The sequence below is a fragment of the Eriocheir sinensis genome, chromosome 52 (assembly GCF_024679095.1).
Source record: "Eriocheir sinensis breed Jianghai 21 chromosome 52, ASM2467909v1, whole genome shotgun sequence".
Classification (NCBI taxonomy): Eukaryota; Metazoa; Arthropoda; class Malacostraca; order Decapoda; family Varunidae; genus Eriocheir; species Eriocheir sinensis.
Window position 1 is genome coordinate 9,063,682 of NC_066560.1, and position 23,861 is coordinate 9,087,542.

At 44.7% G+C, this 23,861-nt stretch overlaps 2 protein-coding genes across 8 annotated transcripts in view; one reads left to right on the forward strand and one right to left on the reverse strand.

Moving 5' to 3' along the window:
- The window catches only part of LOC126983032 (homeobox protein homothorax-like), a 289,790-nt gene that overhangs the window by 238,172 nt on the left and 27,757 nt on the right, over positions 1-23,861 (reverse strand). For 6 of the 7 annotated variants that reach the window (XR_007735485.1, XM_050835459.1, XM_050835463.1 and 3 more), the window contains exons 1-2: positions 15,069-15,758; positions 14,594-14,853 (exon numbers count right to left, since the gene is read on the reverse strand). Coding sequence is in view for 6 of the 7 variants with exons in the window: in XM_050835459.1 (XP_050691416.1) it covers positions 14,594-14,853; positions 15,069-15,086 (278 nt within the window). In the remaining variant the exon portion in view is untranslated. Of the gene's footprint in view, positions 1-14,593; positions 14,854-15,068; positions 15,759-23,861 lie in introns of those variants that run through there. The other variant, XM_050835464.1, reaches the window with a different exon arrangement.
- The window catches only part of LOC126982839 (optomotor-blind protein-like), a 30,522-nt gene continuing 22,340 nt past the window's right edge, over positions 15,680-23,861 (forward strand). The window contains exons 1-2 of the mRNA XM_050835112.1: positions 15,680-15,748; positions 15,804-16,003. Of these exons, the coding sequence (XP_050691069.1) occupies positions 15,680-15,748; positions 15,804-16,003 (269 nt within the window). The remainder of the gene's footprint in view (positions 15,749-15,803; positions 16,004-23,861) is intronic.

Here is a 23,861-nt window from a genome sequence, read left to right on the forward strand (position 1 = left end):
ATCTCTCTCTCTCTAGGAACACTTCAACACAACAGAAAGTAGCAACACAACGGCACAAAACACGCTTCGCCCGCTCTTTTGTTTCATAACGCCCACCACCACGGCCACTGTCCCTTCTGTTCCCCTATACAAGCTTTCTTTCCATATACTACGAACATTTTTAAGCGTTCACGAGGAGAGGGAGAGAAGGAGGGAGCGGCAGAACTTATAACTCCTTGCAAACACATATACCCGCAAACCATCGCTCTCTGGTTGGTATATTCTCAGACGCATCAACCCGCTCCTCACATCAATTATTTCCAAAGACCAAAAAGGACATCAATCGGGTTCCAATAAGTGTTTTGTTAGGTTCACGGTACAGAAGAAGTGTCATATTACCGCCAGGGTCATAAAACTGCCCATGGAAATGCCCGAAACTCCTACAAAAGCCTTGCCAAATAGGTAATGTGAACATGGCCGGTGAGATATTGAATATGACCCTCAGTCTCTACCCTTCCTCTGTACCATGAACCTAAAAGAGCACTCATTAGAACCCTTTGGAAATATAGTTGATGTGAGAAGCGGATGACTCTGAGAAAACGAACCATATACCCACAAACCATCGCTCTCTCTACCTATCTCTACCTCTAACCCACTATCCCTCTCTCTAACCCCTTACAGTACCGGGTAAAGGCAAAAAGTATACACGCTAGCCGGCCGGGGTTAGCTCAGCAGTGTCGCCAGCTCCGTATGACAACTGTAAACAAAGAAAACGAATGAATCTCCTTTTTTTTACCCCGAGTCGCCTTCTCCGTGCAGCCTTCAGGTGGTGGCGAGGTGAGGCGACGGCGAGAGATGATAGATGAGAACGGGGGAGGGGCGGAGAGGCGGCGGAGAGGGAAGGAAGGAAGGGGAGGAGAGGGAGGGAGAGGGATGGCGGTAGATGAAGGGGAGAAAGGTGTTGTCCAATCGCCTTTGTATTGTAGGGTGGGAAAGAGGCTTAGAGAGAGCGAGAGAGAGAGAGAGAGAGAGAGAGAGAGAGAGAGAGAGAGAGAGAGAGAGAGAGAGAGAGAGAGAGAGAGAGTGTAAAGATATATATGAGGATGTAGACGAGAAATAACTGTTAGTGATAGCGAAGGAAACAACAGGAGGAGGAGGGTAAAAAGGAAGAGGAAAGAGAAGGCATTACCGAGAGAGAGAGAGAGAGAGAGAGAGAGAGAGAGAGAGAGAGAGAGAGAGAGAGAGAGAGAGAGAGAGAGTTAAAATTACACCAGTCTTTTTAAAGCCTGGATTACGTGAGCGAGGAACAACGACTAACACGAAATAACATTCACTAATAATCGAAATATCGCAAAAAAAAAAAGACGAGCGAAAAGAAAAAGAAAGAAGATAACGGTGAACACAAACGAAAAGAACGGAAATAAAAATCGAAGCAACTTACATAATAACGACGAAAGAGGAATAACAAGAAAACAATGATAAAAACAAAAACAGAGATGCAAAAAATATATAAAAAAATGAACAGAAAAAATAACTATTCGAGGAAGTAGACCCCACGAAATAGCAGCAGCAGTAGTAGTAGTAGCAGTAGTAGTAGTAGTAGTAGTAGTAGTAGTAGTAGTAGTAGTAGTAGTAACAAATAAACAACGTAGTAAAACATATCAAACGCTAACAAAAAAAATAAAGAAAATATCGGAGGAGGAGGAGGAAGGGAAAAATAAGGAGAGGAGAAAAAAAAAGGGACAAGCAGAGAGGAAGAAGGGGAAAGAGAAGGAGGAAACACAGAAGAGGAAAGAAAAAACAGAAGAAAAAAAAAATCCGACAAGGAGGAAGACAAGAAGGGAAGAACTAGAGGAAGAGGAAGGGGAGGAAGAGCAAGGAATAAAGTAGGAAGAGGAGAAGGAGGAGGAGGAGGAAGCAGAAGAAAAGCAGGAGGAAAATAATAAGGACCAGGAAGAAGTAAAGAAAAGCAGAACGCAGAACAGAGTAACAAAAAAGGAAGAGGAAGAGGAGAAGGAGGAGGAAGAAGAGGAGGAGGAGGAGGAGGATCTGCTGTTCTTCTCGTCGCCTAAGTGTTCATGTTTTTGACTCATTATCATCGTTTTTGTATTGCTCTCTCTCTCTCTCTCTCTCTCTCTCTCTGTCTGATACAACCACAAGCACAAATAAAAACACACAAAAACACGCCGTTTAAATACATTTCATCACCGCCTCTAACTTTTCCCATACTTTCCTATAGTTTCCTCACACTCACACACACACACACACACACACATACACACACACACACACACGGCACGTCCCTCCTTCCTTCCCTCGCTGCTGTTGAAGGTCAGGTGTGCAGTAAGTTAGGAGAGACATTCATAACGCAGGTATATGGGAATGATTGTCAGGTGAAGGATCGAAGGTACAGGAACACAGGTGAAGGAACGCAGGTGAGGGAGTTTTTGTTTTTTTTCTACTTCTTTTTCGCTTTGCATTCTTTCCCTCGTCAATTCTTTCTTTCTTTCGTATTATCTTTTTCTTCTCTTCTTCTTTTCCTTCATTTTGTCTTTGTGTCATCGTTCTCTTTTGTTCTTGTTCTCGTGTTCTTATGGAGTGACAAGCTGTTTGGGTTACTCAGGCATCACTTTCGATTTCGTGTTTGTTTGTGTTCACGTCTGTATCTACCTTTACCTGTTTGGGGTTTTCTTAATTAATTTCCATTCAAGTTTTATTACACGCAAAGTTTTTTTTTTCTTTTTCTTCAATCCTTTTTTTCATAAGCTACATGTGATAATTATGATTTCCTTTTCTTTACACATAAACAAACATATTTTTCACTACTACTTGATTCCCTTTTCTGTGTGTTCTTTACTATTTCCTAATCCAATTTTATCCTATCTCCATGGTTATTGATTCTTGGCTTCTCTCTCATCGCTTATTATTCTTCTCTATTCTCCCTCTTCCCATTCGCTTTGCACTCTTTCCCTCGCCAATCCTTCCTTCCTCTCTTTACCCTCGCTTCAATTCGCTTTTTCTATATTTTTCTGTCAATCGCTCCCTTCCTTTGACTTCGCTTTGCACTCTTTCCCTCACCAATCCTTCCTCTCTTTACCCTCGTCTCCATTCGCTGTACTATCTTTCTCTTCAAACCCCTTCCTTTATTTTACTCTTCATTTCGTCTCTGTATCATCGACATCATTTTATTTACAAGCCAATTCTTCTCCTCTCCGTATTGAGCTAGTAACGTTCAGCAACTTCCTCTCTCCCGTTCGTTCGTTCGCGTGGAGGGAAGGGAAGAGAGAAGGAGAGGGAAGATAGATGGGAGGGAAGGGAGGGAAAGATAGGGGAGAAGGGTGGAAAGGGAGATAGGAGGGAGCGAGGGAGGGAAAGGGAAGATAGAATGGGGAGGGTAGATAGTGAGGGTGATTTAAAATTTTGGGCAAGGCAGGTAGAGAGAGAGAGAGAGAGAGAGAGAGAGAGAGAGAGAGAGAGAGAGAGAGAGAGAGAGAGAGAGAGAGAGAGTATAGTGAATGAAGATTAATAACTAGGACATAAAAGTGATAAAAAATACTCACAAGAACACAAATAAAAAAAGCGGAACAGCAAAAACAAACGATAAAGAAATAAATATGATAAACGAAGGAGCAGAAAATAAACACGATGATTCAAAACAGAGAAAAAAATAAACAAAAATCTCCAAAACTTAAAAAAAAAAAAATATTCACAGTTCATTATTTTTTTAACGATCTGAAGCCGCGGAAAATGATGAAAAACAAGAAAAAAAACAAGAGTCAGTACCGTTTGCATAACCTTCTACGTCAATATTGGTCTTAAAACAACAATAAAAACAACAACAGTAATATCAGAACGGAAGCAAAATCTCTTACAGTAGCTACATTTCTTATTTCAGTTGTTACACATTACCATTATTTATTACTATTAACATTATTATTCTTACCGCTATTATTACTATTACCGCGATTATCATTACAAGAGAAAGTCCGCTGGTATACACTGCAACACACTTATATACCACTACTACTACTACTACTACTACTACTACAACTACCTCCGTCACCTTCCTAGAAAAACTTCGATAAAATTAGAACACAAACACAACGCAAGAGACCAACCCTTCACCGCCACCAATACTCACAACACCGCTCGCTATAGCAACACAACACTAGCCACCCATACAACACCACTTCAAGAACACAACACCACTTCAAGAACACAACACCTTTAGCGATAACACACCACCGCTCACTGGCAACGCAACACCCACGAACACTAGTGATATCGGTAACTCTAACCCTCAGGAGAAATACTAACTGGAACACACGCAACACACGCATATGACACCGCTAACTAGCCCTACAGCGCCACCTAACAGTAACACTTCACCGATAATACAACACCGATGATACAACACCGCCCGCTACCAATGCAACACCCACGGAAAAACAGTATTGCACTAACTACTCGTGACAAACAACACTACCCAAAACATAGGCCGTGAAACTTAATAAAAAAAAAATACATCTTTGCCTTTTTACCGCTATGATAGGCCTAAGTTTACATTGCGATGGTTTTAAAGGGATAGGAAATGTTTGGGGTGTAGAATAAAGCTGCGCGTGGCCTTAGTGTTCATCTCCGTCACATTTAAGGAATAGTTAAACCACTGTAGCCACCACCACTGTAATTTTCCCTCACTTGAAAATATGCAAAAAATCGAAGCCGTAGAAAAATTAACTTGGCAACACTGAAACACCTGACAACTTAAACAAACCGCTCCCTCACAGACAACACATGGCCGGTAAAAGTTGTGTTGCTAATGTGTTGGCGACTACATAATATAACGAGTAGCGACTTAAAAATATTGCAAAAAATCGAAGTTTTAGAAAAATTAACTTGGCAACACTGAAACACCTAACAACTTAACCTAACCGCTCGCTAACAGACAACACATGGCCGGTAAAGGTTGTGTTGCTGATGTGTTACCGACTTTACAACACAACGGGTAGCAAAACAAAGGCAGACAACACTCAACTTAGCAACACTTGAATACATGACTGCCTAACTAATCGCTCTTGCTAACAAACAACACAACACCGGTTAAAATTGTATAGCTGAACTGTTATCGAACATATAATTAATTTAACCGGCCTCTGAACGCAACACAATTAATGGAACAGCGTAACACAGCAACACAACACCAAAAACTAAAGCAACATAAGGTCACTCACTGGCGAACAACACAACACACCGATAAAAAATGTATTGCTGTTGCTACTTAATATATGATAAATTTTACGTGCCTTTCGATGCAACACAAATAATGGGACAAAATATCACAGCAACACTACACAAAATGACAACACAACACCGGTGAATTCTGTATCGCTAGAAGAAAGTTAACTGATCTATGACAAATCTGACCGGTCTTTAAATGCAACACAAATAGCTGAGAAACCGCAACACAGCAACACAACACAAAACAACCGAATGAAAAGAACCTTCGCTAGTAACACAACACCGGCGAACACTGTATTGCTAGAAGAACGTTAACTAATACATAACAACCTTAACCTTCCTTTGAGAGCAACACTAATGATTATCAGACACAAAAGCCGAGCACAGCAACACAAGAGAAAAACAGTAACACAAGATCCCCGATACACCACGCCGATACAACAACAACAACAACACTAACGGAAGGAAAAATAAGTAACAGAAAGATAATAAAGAAAACCGATAAAGTAAATGAGAATCTAAAACTGAAACCAGATGAAAACGAAACCGCGGGAATGAACAGGAAATACAACTAATAATAATAAACCCAAAAAAAAGAAAGAAATTAAGAAAACCGATTCCCACTTGTGTAAATTTTCCGAACGCGTAGAAATATGAATAGAGCGATGAGGAAAAAAATCTATAAATACCACAAGCGAGATATTAAGTACAACACTCTATACGGTATAATACGAAAGTGTAGCGTAGTGTGGGAACGAATCATCATCATCATCATCATCATTATTATTATCATCTCACAAGACAACGGAGGGAAAGCTAAATGAGTAACAATAATAATAATAATAATAATAATAATAATAATAATGATAAGGGGACAGTAGTAGTAGTAGTAGTAGTAGTAGTAGTAGTAGTAGTAGTAGTAGTAGTTGTTGTTGTTGTATTTCAAGATATATCGCTACATTTCAAAGTCACCAAAATTCAAATAAACGTTAACATCACAAAAAAAAAGGCGATCGACAAGGGAATCACCGCCTCTTCTCTCTCTCTTTTTCCTCCACCTTCTCCTCTCCTCCTTCTCTTCTCCGTTCCCACATAACACCGACGGGAGAGGAAGAAGAGGAGAGGAAGACACAGGGATAAACGACACAAGAATCATCTCAAGTAAACAACATCACCCTTCCTTCCTCCTCCTCCTTCAAGTATGAGGTGCCTTTGAGAGGATATCCGCGTCACCTCTCTCTCTCTCTCTCTCTCTCTCTCTCTCTCTCTCTCTCTCTCTCAGCCTTACAAAGCAACAAGATTAAAGTTAAGAATAGCATCCATACAGCAACAGCACCACAGCGGAAATTACGAACACACACACACACACACACACACACACGAGAGAGAGAGAGAGAGAGAGAGAGAGAGCGCGGGCACCTAAAATATTTACACACAGGCCCCCGAACGCTAATCCAAGAGAGTCCCGGAATCTATGGTTTTAACACGCCCGGGACTGCACTCCGGCATTCATTTATCACGGTCTATAAATAAGCTGAAATGACCCTTCTCCACCACCACCACCACCACTACCACCACCACTAGCCATACCAACACCAAGGCCGCCGCGAGAACACCTCCACCACCACCACCACAACAAGCACCTCGCCCTCCGCTGCCTACCACCTCCACCACGACTTCGCCTCTTCCACCACCGCCTCCCGCTCATCCTCATCCTCATCCTCCACCGCCTCTTCCTCCTCCATTCCCCGGCCTCTTGACCCGCGGAATAATTAGCACAATACACGGTAGGAGGAGAGGCTTTGGAGACCTGTTACCCGCGATGAGATACTCCCATGCAGGAGAGATATATACCAACCAAGCACAAAAACAAAATATTTATGCCCACACAAATTTTACGTCCTACCCTCCTCCTCCTCCCGCTTGCATCCCCTCCTCCTCCTCCTCTTCCTACTACTACTATGCTGCTACTCTGCCCCTATCTATTTACTTCTCCCTCATTCTGCCTCTCCTCCTTACTCTTTCTCTTTCTTAAAATGTTCTAAGTATTTTTTTTGGTCTCATTTTAGGCGCTGTATGAAAATCCTCCTCCTCCTAATCCTTCTTTCCTTTCATCTAGTATATCTTCTTACTATTTTTGTTACTATCCCTCCTCGTCTGCTTCTATTTATTTCCACTCTTCCTCCTCCTCCTCCTTTCTCCCTCACCTAATAACTCCTCTTCTTCCCTATTTTTACTGCTAACACTCCTCGTCTGCTTCTATATACTTCTACTCCTCTTCTTCCCCCTCTTTTCCCTCTTCCTCTATTTTGCTACTCACACTACTTCGTCTGCTTCTATCTACTTTTACTCTTCCTCCTCTTCTTCCCGCTCCTCCCGCCGCCGCCGCCTCGCCCTCGCCGTTCCTCCAGTGACAATAATATATTTATGGGCCACAGTCCTTCGAGACAACCTTAATAGCACTGTTTCCCGGATGCAGTTTGCCTCCAGAACCTTGAGACGGGAGACGCGACAGAGAGAGAGAGTGAGAGAGAGGGAAGAAACTAACACCGCTGGTCTCCTCCACCTCCACTCCTATTCCACTTTTCTTCCCTCTTCCTTCTCCTCTCCTCCTCCACCATCGCCGTCTTCTTCCTCCTCCTCTCCCTTATAGTTTCTTCCTTCAAAGTAGATGAAAATAACAAAGCGGGTTTCAAGTTATCGCTTCCAAATGATATCGAGAATTAGAGCATGATATTTTTTTTTTTACCTTAGACCCAAAATGTAAGCGATGGATAAAACTGCCCGTGTGTGTGTGTGTGTGTGTGTGTGTGTGTGTGTGTAGTACTACGAGCAGCGGCGGGCGGGCGGGCGGAGAGGAAATGCTACAAAACTTAAACCGCGGTAAACTCGGGCGGGCGAGCGACGGTCACGACACCCACCCACACCGCCGCCCAACACCCATGCACACTCACACCGCCCAACACCCATGCACACCCACTACACCTACACCCATTTCAAGCGGTGGAGGTGGCGGTAGCGGCGGGTGGTGGTGGTGGAGGTGGCTGTAGCGGCGGCGGCGGCGGCAACGGGCAGGTAGAGAGAAAGAGAGAGAGAGAGGGGCGGCGGGAAGCGCGGGTGGTCGTAGGGGTGTGTGGCGGCGGCGCTGAGTCCGCCATTGTCCAGGCACCGCAAAAGACCAACTTCGCCGCCGACAAAGAGACAAACAAGCAGGCGAAGCGAGGACGAGGACGAGGAGGACGATGATGAAAATTAGGTGAAGGCGGGAAAGGCAATAGCGATGGTGGTGATAGTGGAGATGATGGTGTTATTGGTGCTAGAAACAAACATACCAGGACGAGGATGAGAATTAGCTGAAGAAAAAGGTGATGACGATGGTGGTGATAGTGATGAAGGTACTTTTAGTGGTGATAGTTTTGGCCCCCGCACCCATGTAACACACACACACACACACACACACACACACACACACACACACACACACACATAAGCTCGTTCAAAGGTGTCTCACAGTCCCGCTAAACGCCCGTGTGTTTTATCAGCAAGCTCGGAAGTAATACTAATATTTTCTCGTGTGAGCAGATGATAATTCTCCTCCTTTCTAGTTTATCTTTTACTGTCGCTTCGGGTTTGTCACTAAAACAACAAATTCTGGGTTTTGTTTTCGGGGTGCGTTTGCTTCCGGAGATAGTTGTAAATTATATGTAAGGGTTTTTTTATTATTTTTTTTTCTACTTCGGGATAAATAACGAAGGGGATTTATGTTGTAAGGTAGAGTCGGAAGGAATCGGAGAGGAATCGACGACATCACGAGAGGCAATACCGAAAGCGACCAACTTGTCCGTCATCGTAAATATCATCAGTAATAACAAATAACACACAATGAGAGCGGTAATGACGATAGGAAACGCAGTAAACACGAAGACGAAACTTGTGTGGCTTCTAAATCACGGGAAAACACTGTTATCACTGCCCCGACACACACGGAAATATAGCGAATTAACACACACACACACACACACACACACACACACACACACACACACACACCACAACAAACATCAAAGGGAGGAAAACTGGAAGATGAGGAGCAAATAAATCCTGAGTCCATAAACAAAAATAAATAATGGTATTACTCGAGAGTATCACAAGACAACCACAATTTTCTCATTCACGACAAGTTGGGAAGGAGCGAAGAAAACCTCCCTTTTAAGATAAGGAAACAGGCAAATAAATAGAAGAAAACATGGATAAATTACACGACCGGCTTGATAGTGGCAGTTGATCGCACACACACACACACACACACACACACACACACACTCCGGCCCGCCCTACTCGCCGTCTGCTAATCCCGGGGTTACTGCAATCGTCGGCAATCTTATTATCTACACTGGGACGCTGCGCTACGAGGGACTGCGGCGGCGGGGCCAAGACTAATCCCCAGAGCCTGATATAGTGCGTCGCCGGGCCATCCTAATCCGCTGGTGCCGATTACAGCGACCACGAATCAAATAGAAAAAAATAAAACTTCGACTGGGAAAGCTGCTAAACAAAAACACTCATGACGACCTGCTCTTCATCTCCACCTGCACCTCATCTATTTCTGCGTTTATTTACCTGGGTGTAGCTACAGGTAAGTTCAGGTCAGGTGATGGGAGATGGTCGTGACGCTTTCCCCTTCATCTCCACTACAAAAGGTAACCCGGTGATGCTGTGTTAACGGCGCGTAGCTACAGCGTACAGGTGAGGTCAGGTGAGGTGGGAGATGCTCACGATACTTTCCTTTTCATCTCAACGGCTACCTGTACTAAAGGTAAGCTCGTGATACTATGCGTTAACGGCGTGTATGGCTTCCAGGTGAGGTGAGAGGTAAGATTCTCCTAACAATTTTCATCACTTTACTATCTCCACTACTACCACTGTGACTACTACCTCTACTACAAGCTTTTGATACTCTGCGTTAACAGCGTGTAGGGCGCTTAGGTGAGGTTCCGTGAGTACTTCGTAAGGTGTGTATAGATATGCGTGTGTCTGTGTTCAGCGGGTCCCTTCATGTGTTCGGCGCGGGCCCAGCGAGGCTTCCAGCGGCGAGGAGGCGATCACACGCTTCCCTCACACGTAGCCGAGGCGATAACGGAGATACGAGGGGCTCACCGCCAGACCTATACTCCGATAACATGCCACAAGACCTCACACTCCTCCTCTTTCCATCTATCCTCTTCCTCGGCGCCTCCTAAACCCTATCTCGCCCTCCCTCTCGTTTCTCTCCCTCCTCTCCGTTACCTGATGCCTCTCTCTCTCTCTCCTCTCTCTCCCTCTCTCTTGGATATAACTCTCGTCTTCGCCGCAGCGCCGCCTCTCCTCTCCTCCCCTAACGCACGCCACTCAAGATCCAGCAAATATAAAAATAACAAGAGACTAAACGAGCAAAACGAGGAACCAACCACCGTTAAGAAGACGGACACAATAAATAGCAGTTCAGAGCGCAAGACTTTAATCATAAAACTTTATTTTTTTAACACGAACACTGAGAGAGAGAGAGAGAGAGAGGGAGGGAGGGAAGGAGAGAGTGAGAGCGAGTATAAGAGTTAGAGCGTAAAAAAAATAAAGTGTGTGTATATATATGTATTTGTTGTTTAAATTCTACAAATGCGCGCTCTGAAACTCCACTTACGGGAAGGTTTTGTGCGAGAGGTATCACAGGAAACAGAACACAATCGACTTGCATCTCTCCCTCTCTCTCTCTCTCTCTCTCCCTCCCTCCGTCTCTCCCCTTCTTCCTTCCTTCCTTCCTTCCGCTATGAAATTCGCCAGTTAACTGTGGCTTTGAGGGAGAAGACTGCGAAGAGAGTAGTATGATGAGAATAAGTTTTTATGGATGGGAAGTGAGGAGGCTGAGTGATTGTATACGGCTAGGGGAGAGAGAGACAGAGAGAGAGAGAGAGAGAGAGAGAGAGAGAGAGAGAGAGAGAGAGAGAGAGAGAGAGAGAGAGAGAGAGAGAGAGAGAATGTGAATGTTGAAGATGCAGAATGAGAAAGTGTGTGATATAGGATTAGGCACACACACACACACACACACACACACACACACACACACACACACACACTTACACAACTACTTATCACGGATTTTAGCCATGACTCGCCGCATACAACACACACACACACACACACACACACACACACATTCATACATATAAATATTCATCCCTTCCCTTCCTAATCACGTGTTCACGACTCTTAAGAAGGATTACTCACGACGCGGAGCCACTTGTGACAAATTCGCTAAATAAATAAATAAATAATAAATAAATACTAACACTTTTTTTCACATATTTTTAGTTTCATTTTAATTCACACTATATATTTTTCCTTTCGACTTCCTCTTCTTTTTTATTTATTTTTTTATTTTTCCGTGCTTCCCTTTCTCTCTCTCTTTTAATTAAGCCGTTCATTCGTTCCCAGAAGAAGAGATTCAACAACCCTTTGAATCCATTGTTTGCAGAGTTCACTTTCTCAACCCCACTCCACGCTTTTGTTTATTTCTCATATTTTATCACTCAACGGCGCTCACTGGGATCTACGATAATTTTTACAACTCCTCCGTTTAATCCGTAAATCCCACAGGAACATAATCCCCCCCGCCCCCAGCACAGTGACTTGCGTAGAGACAAGGCGGATAATAACCTTTTTCATATGCTTAATAACTGTTATTCCGGAGATGATCATGATAATAAGTCTCCGGGATAGCGACAACTTATTATTACGCCGGATATAAATACTCTAACAGGCGGGTGGTGGGGCGGGCGAGGCGGCGAGGAGACTTAGCACACACGAGTCACTTCTGTTGTCATTTAGGTGGAAAAACACGACTTTGGTATATCGAAGAGGGGAGGGGAGAGGAGTGACTGAGGCCGCTGAGTGTTTCTTTAGTTCATCCTCACAGTGAATATGATAAGTTCGCTGTATTGAGTAACCGTTATTATTATTTAGGTGGAAAAACACGCCTTTGGTATATCGAAGAGGGGAGTGAGTGAGGCCGCTGAGTGTTTCCTTGTTTAACCTGTACGCACACCTTCCTCACAGTGAATATGATAAGTTCGCTGTATTGAGTAACCGTTATTATTATTTAGGTGGAAAAAACACGACTTTGGTATATCGACATCTTACTAACAGTGAATATAAGTTTGCTGTATTAAGTAACCGTTATTTTTATTTAGGTGGAAAAACACGACTTTGGTATATCGAAGAGGGGAGTAGAGGGGAGTGAGTGAGATCGCTGAGTGTTTCCTTGCTTCACCTGTACGCACATTTTACTGACAGTGAATAAGATAAGTTCGCTGTATTAAGTAACCGTTATTTTTATTTAGGTGGAAAAAACACGACTTTGGTATATCGAAGAGGGGAGTGGAGGGGAGTGAGTGAGATCGCTGAGTGTTTCCTTGCTTCACCTGTACGCACATTTTACTGACAGTGAATCTGATAAGTTCGCTGTATTGAGTAACCGTTATTTTTATTTATTTGATATACCGAGGAAATTAATGAGTGAGGTCGTAGTGTATTTCCTTAGTTTACCTGTATACACACCTTCCTCACAATGTATTAATATGATCAGTTCGCTAAATTCAGTAAGTTTGTATGAGTGAGTGAGTTAAGTTTGAGGTCACCGTGAGTTTCTATACTTTATCCGCACTCACCTTCCTCACTCTGATTTTAATAAGTTCGCTAAATTCGTTAAGTTCGTATAGACATATATCTAATTAATACTTATACATCAGAATAACTATTACATTCTCTGAGAAACGAAGCTGCCGTATAAAAAGTTCAACCTCCTCAAATTATAGATTGATAAGAATTATTAGTTTTTGGTATAATATCTATTTTTTTTTTCACATTCTGACTGACTTCAAATTTTCCTGAGTTGTTTGTTTTATCTCTCTCCGTGATCTGAGATATTTTCTTAAACTGCCTCAGCTCATGTTTCCTTTTTCCAGCCTCCGTGATCTGAGTACTAATTGGAATCGTGCGTGCGGACTGGGAGCACGGCCGACACTCACACTTCGGAAATAATATCTGCGCGCTGTTTTATTTTTATTTATAGTTTTCCTGCACTTTTTATAATGCACTGTTATCACCAGCACGACACTCCTTCACGCACTCCTTCCTCCGCTCTCTCCCTCCCTCCTAACGCCGCCACTCTCGTCATAACCTTTTGCCTTGAGAATCCGAGGGAGTTTATTAATATTTTAAAACTTTCCCAGGACCAGCGCGGGAACTCTGCCGCGGCGTCGCCTTGAGTCAAACGCACACGTTCAATGTTTTAACTGAAGGAAATACCTATTAAAACATTTTTTTTAACGTCACCATTTTTAATATACCGTTTATTTAATATTACAACACTGGCCGACATGAAGCGATGCGGACTTGATAAAATTCTTAATGTTTGAACACAAATTTATCTTCTTCAATGACTTCTCCTCAAGAGGCTTCGCAGCGGCTGTACAGTATTAAGAGCCTCGCCAGGCGGCGGTTCACTCCACTTCGCTAATTTCATAAACTCCCGACAAACTTTTAAGTCTGGCGTGTTGGTTCCTTTCCTCCCTCCTCTCTCTGTCCTTCCCTCCTCTCTCTCCCTCCCCCTTTCTCCCCCGGGGCCTTCACGTGCTGGAGAGGCCGCCGTGTGAGGGTCTCTTCTCGAGCCGCCCGGAGTGACACTAGATATTAATGTAAATATTTTGTGGCGGCGGAGCGTTGAGAGTCAGACGGGCGGGCTGGCTGGCCGCCGGGCGCGCACCGCACTGCTGCCGCTGCCGGGCTGGCAAGCCACGAACTTTTTAAGTTAAAGTTGATTTTTATTACTTGACTCTATTGTTATTATTACAGCGTTCGGAGGAAGACAGAGCCCCGAGAGCACGGCCAGGAAAGCAGTGACACGTTCCACAAATACATACATTCCATCACGCCGCCCTGCCCGGGGTGGAGGCGCCGGGGCGCGGGCAGGGCAGGTTAGGCATTTATTGTTTTATTGTCATGAGTTTTGTTGTAACGCCTGCGTGCGTGAACTGGCGTGGTGGTCGCAGAGACAGTGTGTCGGGCGTGCGGGCGTGAGGCAGCGCCTGCTAGGGTGGCAGTGGGCGGCGGGCGGCGGGGAGCAGGTGACGGGCAGCGGAGAGCGGCGCCGCCACCGCCACACGGGTTACCTGCTCACCGCCGCCCACAGCCCGCCTCGCCTCGCCCGCAGGTGCTGCCTGCCGCCCTGCACACGGACTGGGCGCGGAAGGCGGCCGAGAGTGAGAGGCCGGTGAGTTATGAAGGAGAGCGGGAGAAAGTGAGGCAACAAACAGGTTTGGCCGCAGCTGGCCGGGCTACTTACCCGTATATGAGGTCTTTGTCGCGTTTGTGCACGTCGGGAACGGAGCCCATCACATGATTCGCCGCCACATGGTTTGGGGCTTGTGTATGGGCGTACATGGCTGCATTGTGGGCGGCCCCGCCCACGTGGTTCATGTGGTTTATGAGGGACGGCTGTAGGGCCGCCGCCGCCGCCGCGCTGCGGTGAGGGTCGCCGTACATGTTGGCTACGGTCTCCATGTTCGTGCCGCCGCCGCCGTAGTGCCCCAGCGCGTCGTCGTACTGCGGGAGAACCTCGTTACACACCTGCCTAAAACACTCCACACACACGCATTTTCCTCATGATCACTTTTTTATCACAATAAAACACTGGTGGTCGCGGGCGGAGAGGCCGCCAGGCTGACCGACTGGACGCTGCTACACACACTGGCCGCCGCCGCCCACAGACCGACTAGTGAGTGGCCTCAGCAGGAGCGGGGCGGCGGGGCACAACTTACCCTGGCAGGCTGAGCCATGTCACCCAAGAGTACTGTGCTTGCTTCACTCGGTACACCACCACAATGTCGCGCCGCAACAGTCACTACACGCCCACCCGCGCACCGCACTGCACCGTCTAGCACCGCGCCGTACCTGCACCGCGCGTCAACACGTCAATCGACATGAGGCGACTGAGAGCGGAGCGGCGTGCGTGTCCGCCTGTCACTGGACCCCAACTGCTGTCAATCACGCCGGCCGCCGCCACAAATGAATGAGCTGTCACGAGCACCGCCCCTGGGCACTGCGCACCTACGCCGGGGGAGGAGCCACGCACAGCGCCTCGCCCTCGACCCGCCCACCGGCCAATCACGCTCCGCCCCACGCCCGCCCACTTCCCGCAGGCTCCGCCCTCTGCATTCCGGGCTTACATGTGAGTTGCTCTTGAAGAACCCAAATATAGACTTGAAACTCTTTTTTGCGGCCAAATTATTATGGATATTTTCGCTATATAAATTGTGCATTATAAACCATGAGCGGCGTGTGTCGGCGGGCGGCCCGGCCAGGCAGAGGCGGGCCTGTGCCTGCTGGACGGCCGGCCGGTGGTGGTGGTGGTGGTGCGGGCTGAGTCGAGATGCTGAGCGGGGAGCAGGCCAGGCTGAACACAGTGGCCAGTGGGACGACTCCTGCGGTCGGGCGCGAGGTGACCACTGCCACACTGCCACACTGCCGCCTCCTCCGCTGGCGTGACACTCCAGCCACTGGCACTCAGCTTCCAGCCCGGCACCCTGGATAACCCCGCCCTGGCACGATGCTGGAACACGCCCACGCTGCCGCCCTCACGCCACACCCACACCGAGGACGAGCCAGGACTGCCCCCACGACCGCCGCTCCGCCAGGCCGCGTCTGTCGTCACCGCCACCAACAACAAACACAAACTCCGCCCACCGTCGCCGTCGTCGCCGCCGCCTCCGCCGCCGCCACGAGCACCACCAGCCGCCACCACCACACTTCCTCACGCCCCGTCAGCGGGCTCCCCACACCGCCGCGGCCATGCACTCCTCGGCCCGCCCCGCCCCGCCCACACTTGTAATGCAGTTTTTCCCCGTCACGGCCTCAAGACTGCCCCGAACAGGAGGACCCGGAGCCCCGACCCATGCATCAAGGGACATCTCGACCCCGACGCGGCAAAAACAATAACACACTCCACGGCCCGCCTGTTCCTCCCTCCCCCCTCCTCCTCCTCCCCCTCCGTCAGGCAAGAAACTCAGCTCTGGGAAATTGCAGCAGTGATAGGAAGTTCTTTTTTCCCCCTTCTCTCTTTCCCCGTCTTCCTCTCTCTCCCTTGTAAACATTAGTCTTGCATTTGTGCGGAACTTTGCTGCAGCTCACGGACGAGGAAAGAAAAAAAGAAGCGCCGTCCGTATCTCCTTCCTTCGCCTCCTCTGCAACACAAGTTATCTATTAAATCGTTTCCATTTCCCCGGCGAAGGAAAGAGACACATACGGCGTTAGGGGCGAATCAGGGCCAAGTCTACCATAAATAAACGCTGGATAACGCGACTTTATGAACAGGAGGAGGAGGAGGAGGACGAGGAAGGAGAGGAGGAGAGCCGCTGCAGTATAATCGATCGGCGGCGACTTCCACCCATCCGTCGCTCCACTCCTTCCACTTGTCCTCGAGAGTCTTGGAGCGGCCGACATCTATTACCTCCCTCGACGCCGCCTTCAGCCCGTCGCGTGAGCCCTCCGATGTTACCTCCGCCAGGATCAACAGGACACCCCTTTCTCCTTTGCTTTTTCCTCTTTAAGTCATCTTTATCCTCCTCTTTTTCCTCTAGATTTGAATACTCTTTAGTTTTCCTGCTACTGCTACGGTACTCCTCTTCCTCTTCCTCTTCCTCCTCCTCCTCCTCCTCCTCGTGATGGCTATTTATTGATTGCAAACGTTCTAGTCTCCACGGCCGATCAGCTCTCTCTCTCTCTCTCTCTCTCTCTCTCTCTCTCTCTCTCTCTCTCTCTCTCTCAACGAGCCATTCTTGCCTCCATTTCTTGTCTTACATAATTTATGCCTCGCTTCCCATTTGCCTCCTTTTCTTCTTCAGTTATTTTCCGTCTTGGCTTCTGCGTCTCCTTCCTCTTCCTCTTCCTCTTTCGTGACTCGGGCGGAGTTACGAGCGAGTTTATTTTCACCGCGTTCCCTCCTTTTTTTTTCTTTTCTTTTTTTACTCGCCCGTCGAGGTTATTTTCGTTAATTGTTTGAGATGAGTCGCTTTGAATTTTCTTTTTATTTTATTTTATTCTTGCTCACTTAACCTAGACGATATTAATGATTTTACGGAAGGCGGAGAGTTTTTTTACAGTCTGAGCTAAAATGAAGAAGGTAAGAATGCGTGGTTTGAGAATGCGTTTTCCATTTTCCCTCGCATATTTCTATCGCTTGTAACAAACATAAAGTCACACCGATTTTCCTTCACGCTTGAAAATATCTTTATAACTAACTACTTTCGTTTTGCATTCTGGGTAAATTTAATTCTCGCTCGGCCCTACTGATATACTTTCGCTTCTTTGTATTTCCACCGCTTGTAACAAATAATAAAGTTTTGCTACACTTGTTTCCCTCTTGAAATATTTATGTTACTACTTTCATTTTGTATTCATGGTTAATCTCACTCACTCTACGTTCCTTCATCTGTTATTTTCGCTTCTTTATATTTCTATCGCTTTTAACAAATATAAAGTCCTGCTACATTTGTTTCCCTCTTGAAATATTTATGTAACTACTTTCATTTTGTATTCATGGTTAATCTAATTCACTCTACGTTTCTTCATCTGTTATTTTCGCTTCTTAATATTTCCATCGCTTGTAACAAATATATAGTTAAACTAAATTTACTTCCAACTTTAAATATTTTTGTAACTGCTTTCGTTTTGTATTCTGGGTTAATCTCATTTACTCTACGTTCCTTCATCTGTTATTTTCGCTTCTTTGTGTTTCTATCGCTTGTAACACATATAGAGTTTTGCTACATTTGGTTTCCTCTTGAAATATTTATGTAACTACTTTCATTTTGTGTTCACGGGAAATCTAATTCAGTCTACGTTCCTTGTGGTATTTTCGCTTCTTTGTATTTCTATCGCTTTTAACAAATATAGACTTTTGCTACATTTGGTTTCCTCTTGAAATATTTTTGTAACCATCTGTATTTTGCATTCTTGCTTGATCTATTTCCCTCTATGTTCCTTCTTCTGGTATTTTAATTTCCGATACTATGCTATTTTTACTATTTCGCCAAGCTATTCATGTCCTTTTTACTATTCCGCTTAACTATTCACATTCTTTTTACTATTCCGCTTAGCATTTCACATTCTTTTTCCTATTTCGCTAAGCTATCCACATCCTTCTTACTATTTCGCTTAACTATTCACATCATTTAAAGCTATTCACATCTTACTTACTATTTCGCGTAACTATCCACATCCTTTTTGCTATTTCGCTCAGCTATTCACATCCTTCTTACTATATTTCGTCTACTTATTCACATTCTTTTTCCCTATCACCGCCGCCATTCTTCAGTCGGCAAGTAGCATTCAGCTTTAACCTTTATCGCCGCCTGACTGCAGTGCAACCCTCTTACGGTCTGTCACGGGCTAATATTCCTCTGCGCGTCTATCATGCTGCCCCTCCTTACCGCTGTCTGTTACGATCGGTTACGACTCGCTGCGTAACTGCCTCTCAACGCGACCCATTCTTCATTTAAAGTCACCAAGCAGCCCTGAGCCCTGACCTCTTTAAGCCCTTTACTGGTGACCGTTCCTCCTCCTCCACCTCCTCCTTCTCCTCCCTTCTTCACCGCCTCCGTCACCCCGCGATATCAAGTTCAAGATTTACTGTTTTACCGTCTCTCTCACGCGACCCATTCCTCATTTGAAGTCACTAAGCAGCCCTGAGCCCTGACCTCTTTAAACCCTTAACTGGTGATCGTTCCTCCTCCTCCTCCTCCTCCTCCTCCTCCGTCTCCTCCCTCCCTCCTTCACCGCCTCCGTCACCCCGCGATATCAAGTTCAAGATTTAGTATTTTACCTTCATCTGCAACTTATCCAAATGTATGTATTGAGTAAGAGTGATCGGGTTACGCCATCCCTCGAGTCCATTCCTCTTATAGAAGGATCCCCTGTGATCTATTTTGGTTTTCTGATGTGTTCGTAATCTAAATTCACTATATTGCTTTTTATTTAATACTTTTCGCATTCTTTTGTCACTAGAAGACATGGATTGCTACCCTCCTCTATCCTATTCCTCTTCCCCTTTCCTTGTGTGCCCTCTTTTACTATTTAGACAATTTATGAAGGCAGATTTAGTGTATTTTTTTTAATCGTTAGCTAATATGTGCAACTTTTCACTAAGAGGTGTCAAGTTTTACCTTTTCTCAGTGCCGTCTTTTAATATTTATACCGCTTATGAAGTCAAATTTACTGTCATTTTTTAATTTTTAGCTAATATGTGCAACTTTTCACTAAGAGGCGTTAAGTTTTACCCTTTTCTCAGTGCCGTCTTTTAATGTTTATACCGCTTATGAGGTCAAATTTAGTGTCATTTTTTAATTTTTAGATAATATGTGCAATTTTTCACAAAGAGGTGTCAAGTTTTACCCTTTTCTTAATTTCTATCCTTTTTGCAGTCCTTCTCTCGCCTCTTCTCGTTTCACAGGTCACCACGCAAAGCAGGTTCACTCTCTAAGTATCTTCTGAAGCAACTTTCCATAACGTGTAAATTATCAAGGGGAATTATTTCCTTGTATTTTTACCTTCCACAATTTTTTTTTACCTTTTTTGTATCTCCTATGTCTCTCTTTCGTCTTCAGGTCAACACTCAACACAGATTTATTTAACTTCTAATGTTTTTTTTTTACATCCACGGTTTAAAGATTCACGTCAACTAAATCCTTCGTACGATATATAACACCTTTGCACTTCCTTCTTCAGGTACCTCGGAGCGCATATTTATCGTAAACTGTTATCATTTACAACCTTCCTCTATGTTCAATTACAAAGAGCATAAGTTTTACCCTTACTCGGTACTTTCCCTTCTTTGTCATACCTCCTATAACGTCTCTCTTCGCTGTCTAGTTCATAACGGTATAATTCAGCCTTTTTACAACTCTTCATAACGCAAAGTCGCCGAGGAACATCAAATACTCCCCTTCTTTAAACATCCTCCCTTTTGCGCTCCCTCCTATGCTTCCCTCTTGGTCACTATACATAACGTAACTTCAATCTTATTTAGTCTTCATAACGCTAACCCGCCGAGAAATATCAATAATTACTCCCTTTCTTTAACTCTCGTCCCCTTTGCGCTCCCTCCTATGCTTCCCTCTTGGTCACCACATAACGTAACTTCAATCTTATTTAGTCTTCATAACGCAGAATCACTAAGAGGCATCAACTACTACCCTTACTTAATCCTCCTTCCCTTTACGCTGCCTCCCGTGCTTCCTTCACTGTTAGGTCCCCCGCCAGGCTCAGCGGGGCGGCCATCACTTAGTACTCCCGCCGCCCGTAGAGTTGGTGGGCGGCGGGGAGCGCGGGGCTTGCTCGTTGCTCAGCCCGTTCTCCGTCCCCGCCGCCGCCTCCCTCCCGCCCCGCCCCGCCTCGCCCCGCCCTGGTATTTGGGTGAAGATGAACGCATGAAAAAGTAACGCAAGAAGCCGCCAGCCACGCCGCTAGAGGTGAGGATCTGTGACTCCAGGGCGCGGTGCTCCCACGGAAGACAAGACACTTTAAAATTTATCGCTTTATTCCTCCTCCTCCTCCTCCTCGTTCACCTCTTCGCCTCCCCTCATCTCCTCGCTTCATCTTCCCGTCTCTTCCCCGCCGTCAAGGTCTGCCACACTCTCCCCGCCGCCACTGCCGCCGACTCCCCGCAGAACGCATCGCCGTGCCCGCCGCAGACGGAGACTTAGGGCGCCACTCGGTCATCAGGATTTTGTTTGCGTCCGTCCAAAGGCGGCGACTCTTTTAGCGTCGTATATTTTTGTGGCGGAGGGAAAGTCAGCGGTTTTAGATCCACATACTTTCTCTCCAGCACTTTAACATTTGAAACACTACGGATTTTTATCTATCATTTTCGGGTAAAAGCTTATTCAACACATGTATACCAAATAAATAATGGTAATGAGCTGATCTAAAATGTTAAACGTGAATAATGACGACACACAGACTCGCACACATACATACATGCATAGACGCACATACAGACAGACAAACACACGCATATACATGTAGAGAGAGAGAGAGAGAGAGAGAGAGAGAGAGAGAGAGAGAGAGAGAGAGAGAGAGAGAGAGAGAGAGAAAGAGAGAGAGAGAGATAAAGCAATGTGAGGAAAAACAACGATAAGCAGACAGATGGGTTAAAATAAGGCCTGTATCCATTCAAACATACACATTTCATACATACATACATACATACATACATACATACACGCACACATACAAATAACCATACATACATCAATACATATATACATGCAAACATAAATACATACATACATACATACACAAATATACATACATAAATGCATACATAAACATTCAGGCTAATATATGAACGTATGTACTTATATACCTATTGTAAATGATGAGGCAATGGATATAGATAGATAGACAGATAAACAGAGATAAATTACGAGCTTGATAAATAAATAGATAAGTAGGCAATAGATATACAAAGATAAAAATATTGAAATAGGTCGGTAAGGGGGATATGTAAAAATGTGAATATAAAGATATTGTGAATATGGATAGATAGATAGATAGATAAATTAATATAGATAATAGCGAGCAAGCTAAATATAAATAAATAGATAGATTGACATACATATAGATAGGAAGAGATAGATTTGTAGACACATATTTGGTTAAACAGGCAGAAAGACTAATGTGAAGAGATAATTTTAATTTTAAATAAAAAATAACATGAGTGTGTGTGTGTGTGTGTGTGTGTGTGTGTGTGTGTGTGTGTGTGTGTGTGTGTGTGTGTGTGTGTGTGTGTGTGTGTGTGTGCGCAGAAACTTCCGAAGCACTACTACATCTATACTATTACCGCTACTACTTCTACTATTAAGGATGATGATAATAATGATAATATGAATGATAACAATAATAATAATAATAATAATAATAATAATAATAATAATAATAATAATAATAATAATAACAATAATAATAATAATAATAATAATAATAATAATAATAATAATAATAAAAGTTGAGATAAGACAACACACACACACACACACACACACACACACACACACACACACACACACACACACACACACACACACAGGTAAACACGTCGCCACGCCTCGAAGGTGACGCCGGTGGCCAGGTGACGAAGAACACCAGTCTGTTATACTCTCTCTCTCTCTCTCTCTCTCTCTCTCTCTCTCTCTCTCTCATCAATTTCACGCAATGCCACTATTTTGTTCTACTTTCCGCCACCATTCTCATCACCAACACCTCACCACATAAAATCATCACCACCACCACCAGCATCAACACCATTCTTCTCATCACCACCACTAGTATTATTACCGCACTTGCGAACATTGCGGTACAACTAATATTCGTAAACTCGACTCTTCATGCACCTTGCTTCTCAACGCACGATTACAGGTAGAATCACTAATTACAAGGTGACCTGCTCCACGGTGACACCTTTACCTGTTTAGCTGACGTGACACACCTGGTATACCTGTGATGAGTGGATTGGACACGAGTGAAGATGTTGAAATGTAGAAAATGCAAGAAACGATAAAAGGAAGAAATGGAAGAATGAATGCACGAAGGAAGGAAGGAGGGAATGAATGAATGAATGAATAGATGCATAAAGAAAAATACTGAAATAGAAGATAAGGTGGATGTATAAAATTTGTGGATATAGAGATAGGGTGAATATACCTTAGATACATAGATAGATAGATAATGAATGAATTAATGAATGAAGGGAGGGAGGAAGGAACAGAGGGAAATGTGTCCAAAACTAAGGAATAAAATGAAGTTGATGATTTTCCTTTCCTCTTTTTTATATATACTGGAATTGACATGCTTATAATACCATGGTTTATGCTCGTTTCCTCTCTCTCTCTCTCTCTCTCTCTCTCTCTCTCTCTCTCTCTCTCTCTCTCTCTCTCTCTCTCTCTCTCTCTCTCTCTCTCTCTCTCTCTCTCTCTCTCTCTTACCTGCCCGCTGAGCATGCAAACGGTAAATTAATGTCATCAATGCTTCAAGATCAATATAATCGGGCCACAAAAACATGTCCTCAACACACAACACACTCACACCTACCCACAGCAATACACCCACGCCCACCCACACCAACACACCCACGCCCACACCAATGCAGTAAATATGTCAACCTTTTTCCCCCCCTCATGTGGTAAGCCATTTCACCTCCTCTAGCACGGCCACACCTGATCGCCAGCCCACGCCACGCCTCCGTCAACACGCCCACGCTGGCCACAGAACAAGGCCCTGCTGGCGAGGGCTGTGTGGCTGGTTTACTCTTAACTCAGCGTCGCGTCCTCGTTCTGACTCACTCTCGGGGTTGTTATGAAGCGTGTGGCGCGATAATTACCCCACTTAGTCATTATTATTATTTGTTGTTCACATTATTATTATGATTTTTGATACTATACTTTTATATTAGCAACACTGGTATTATAATTATTATTGGCCAAGATTGTTATATTTATATTTACCTCTGTTATCATTATTATGTTATGTTTTCTAACAATAACAACAATAAGAGCTAC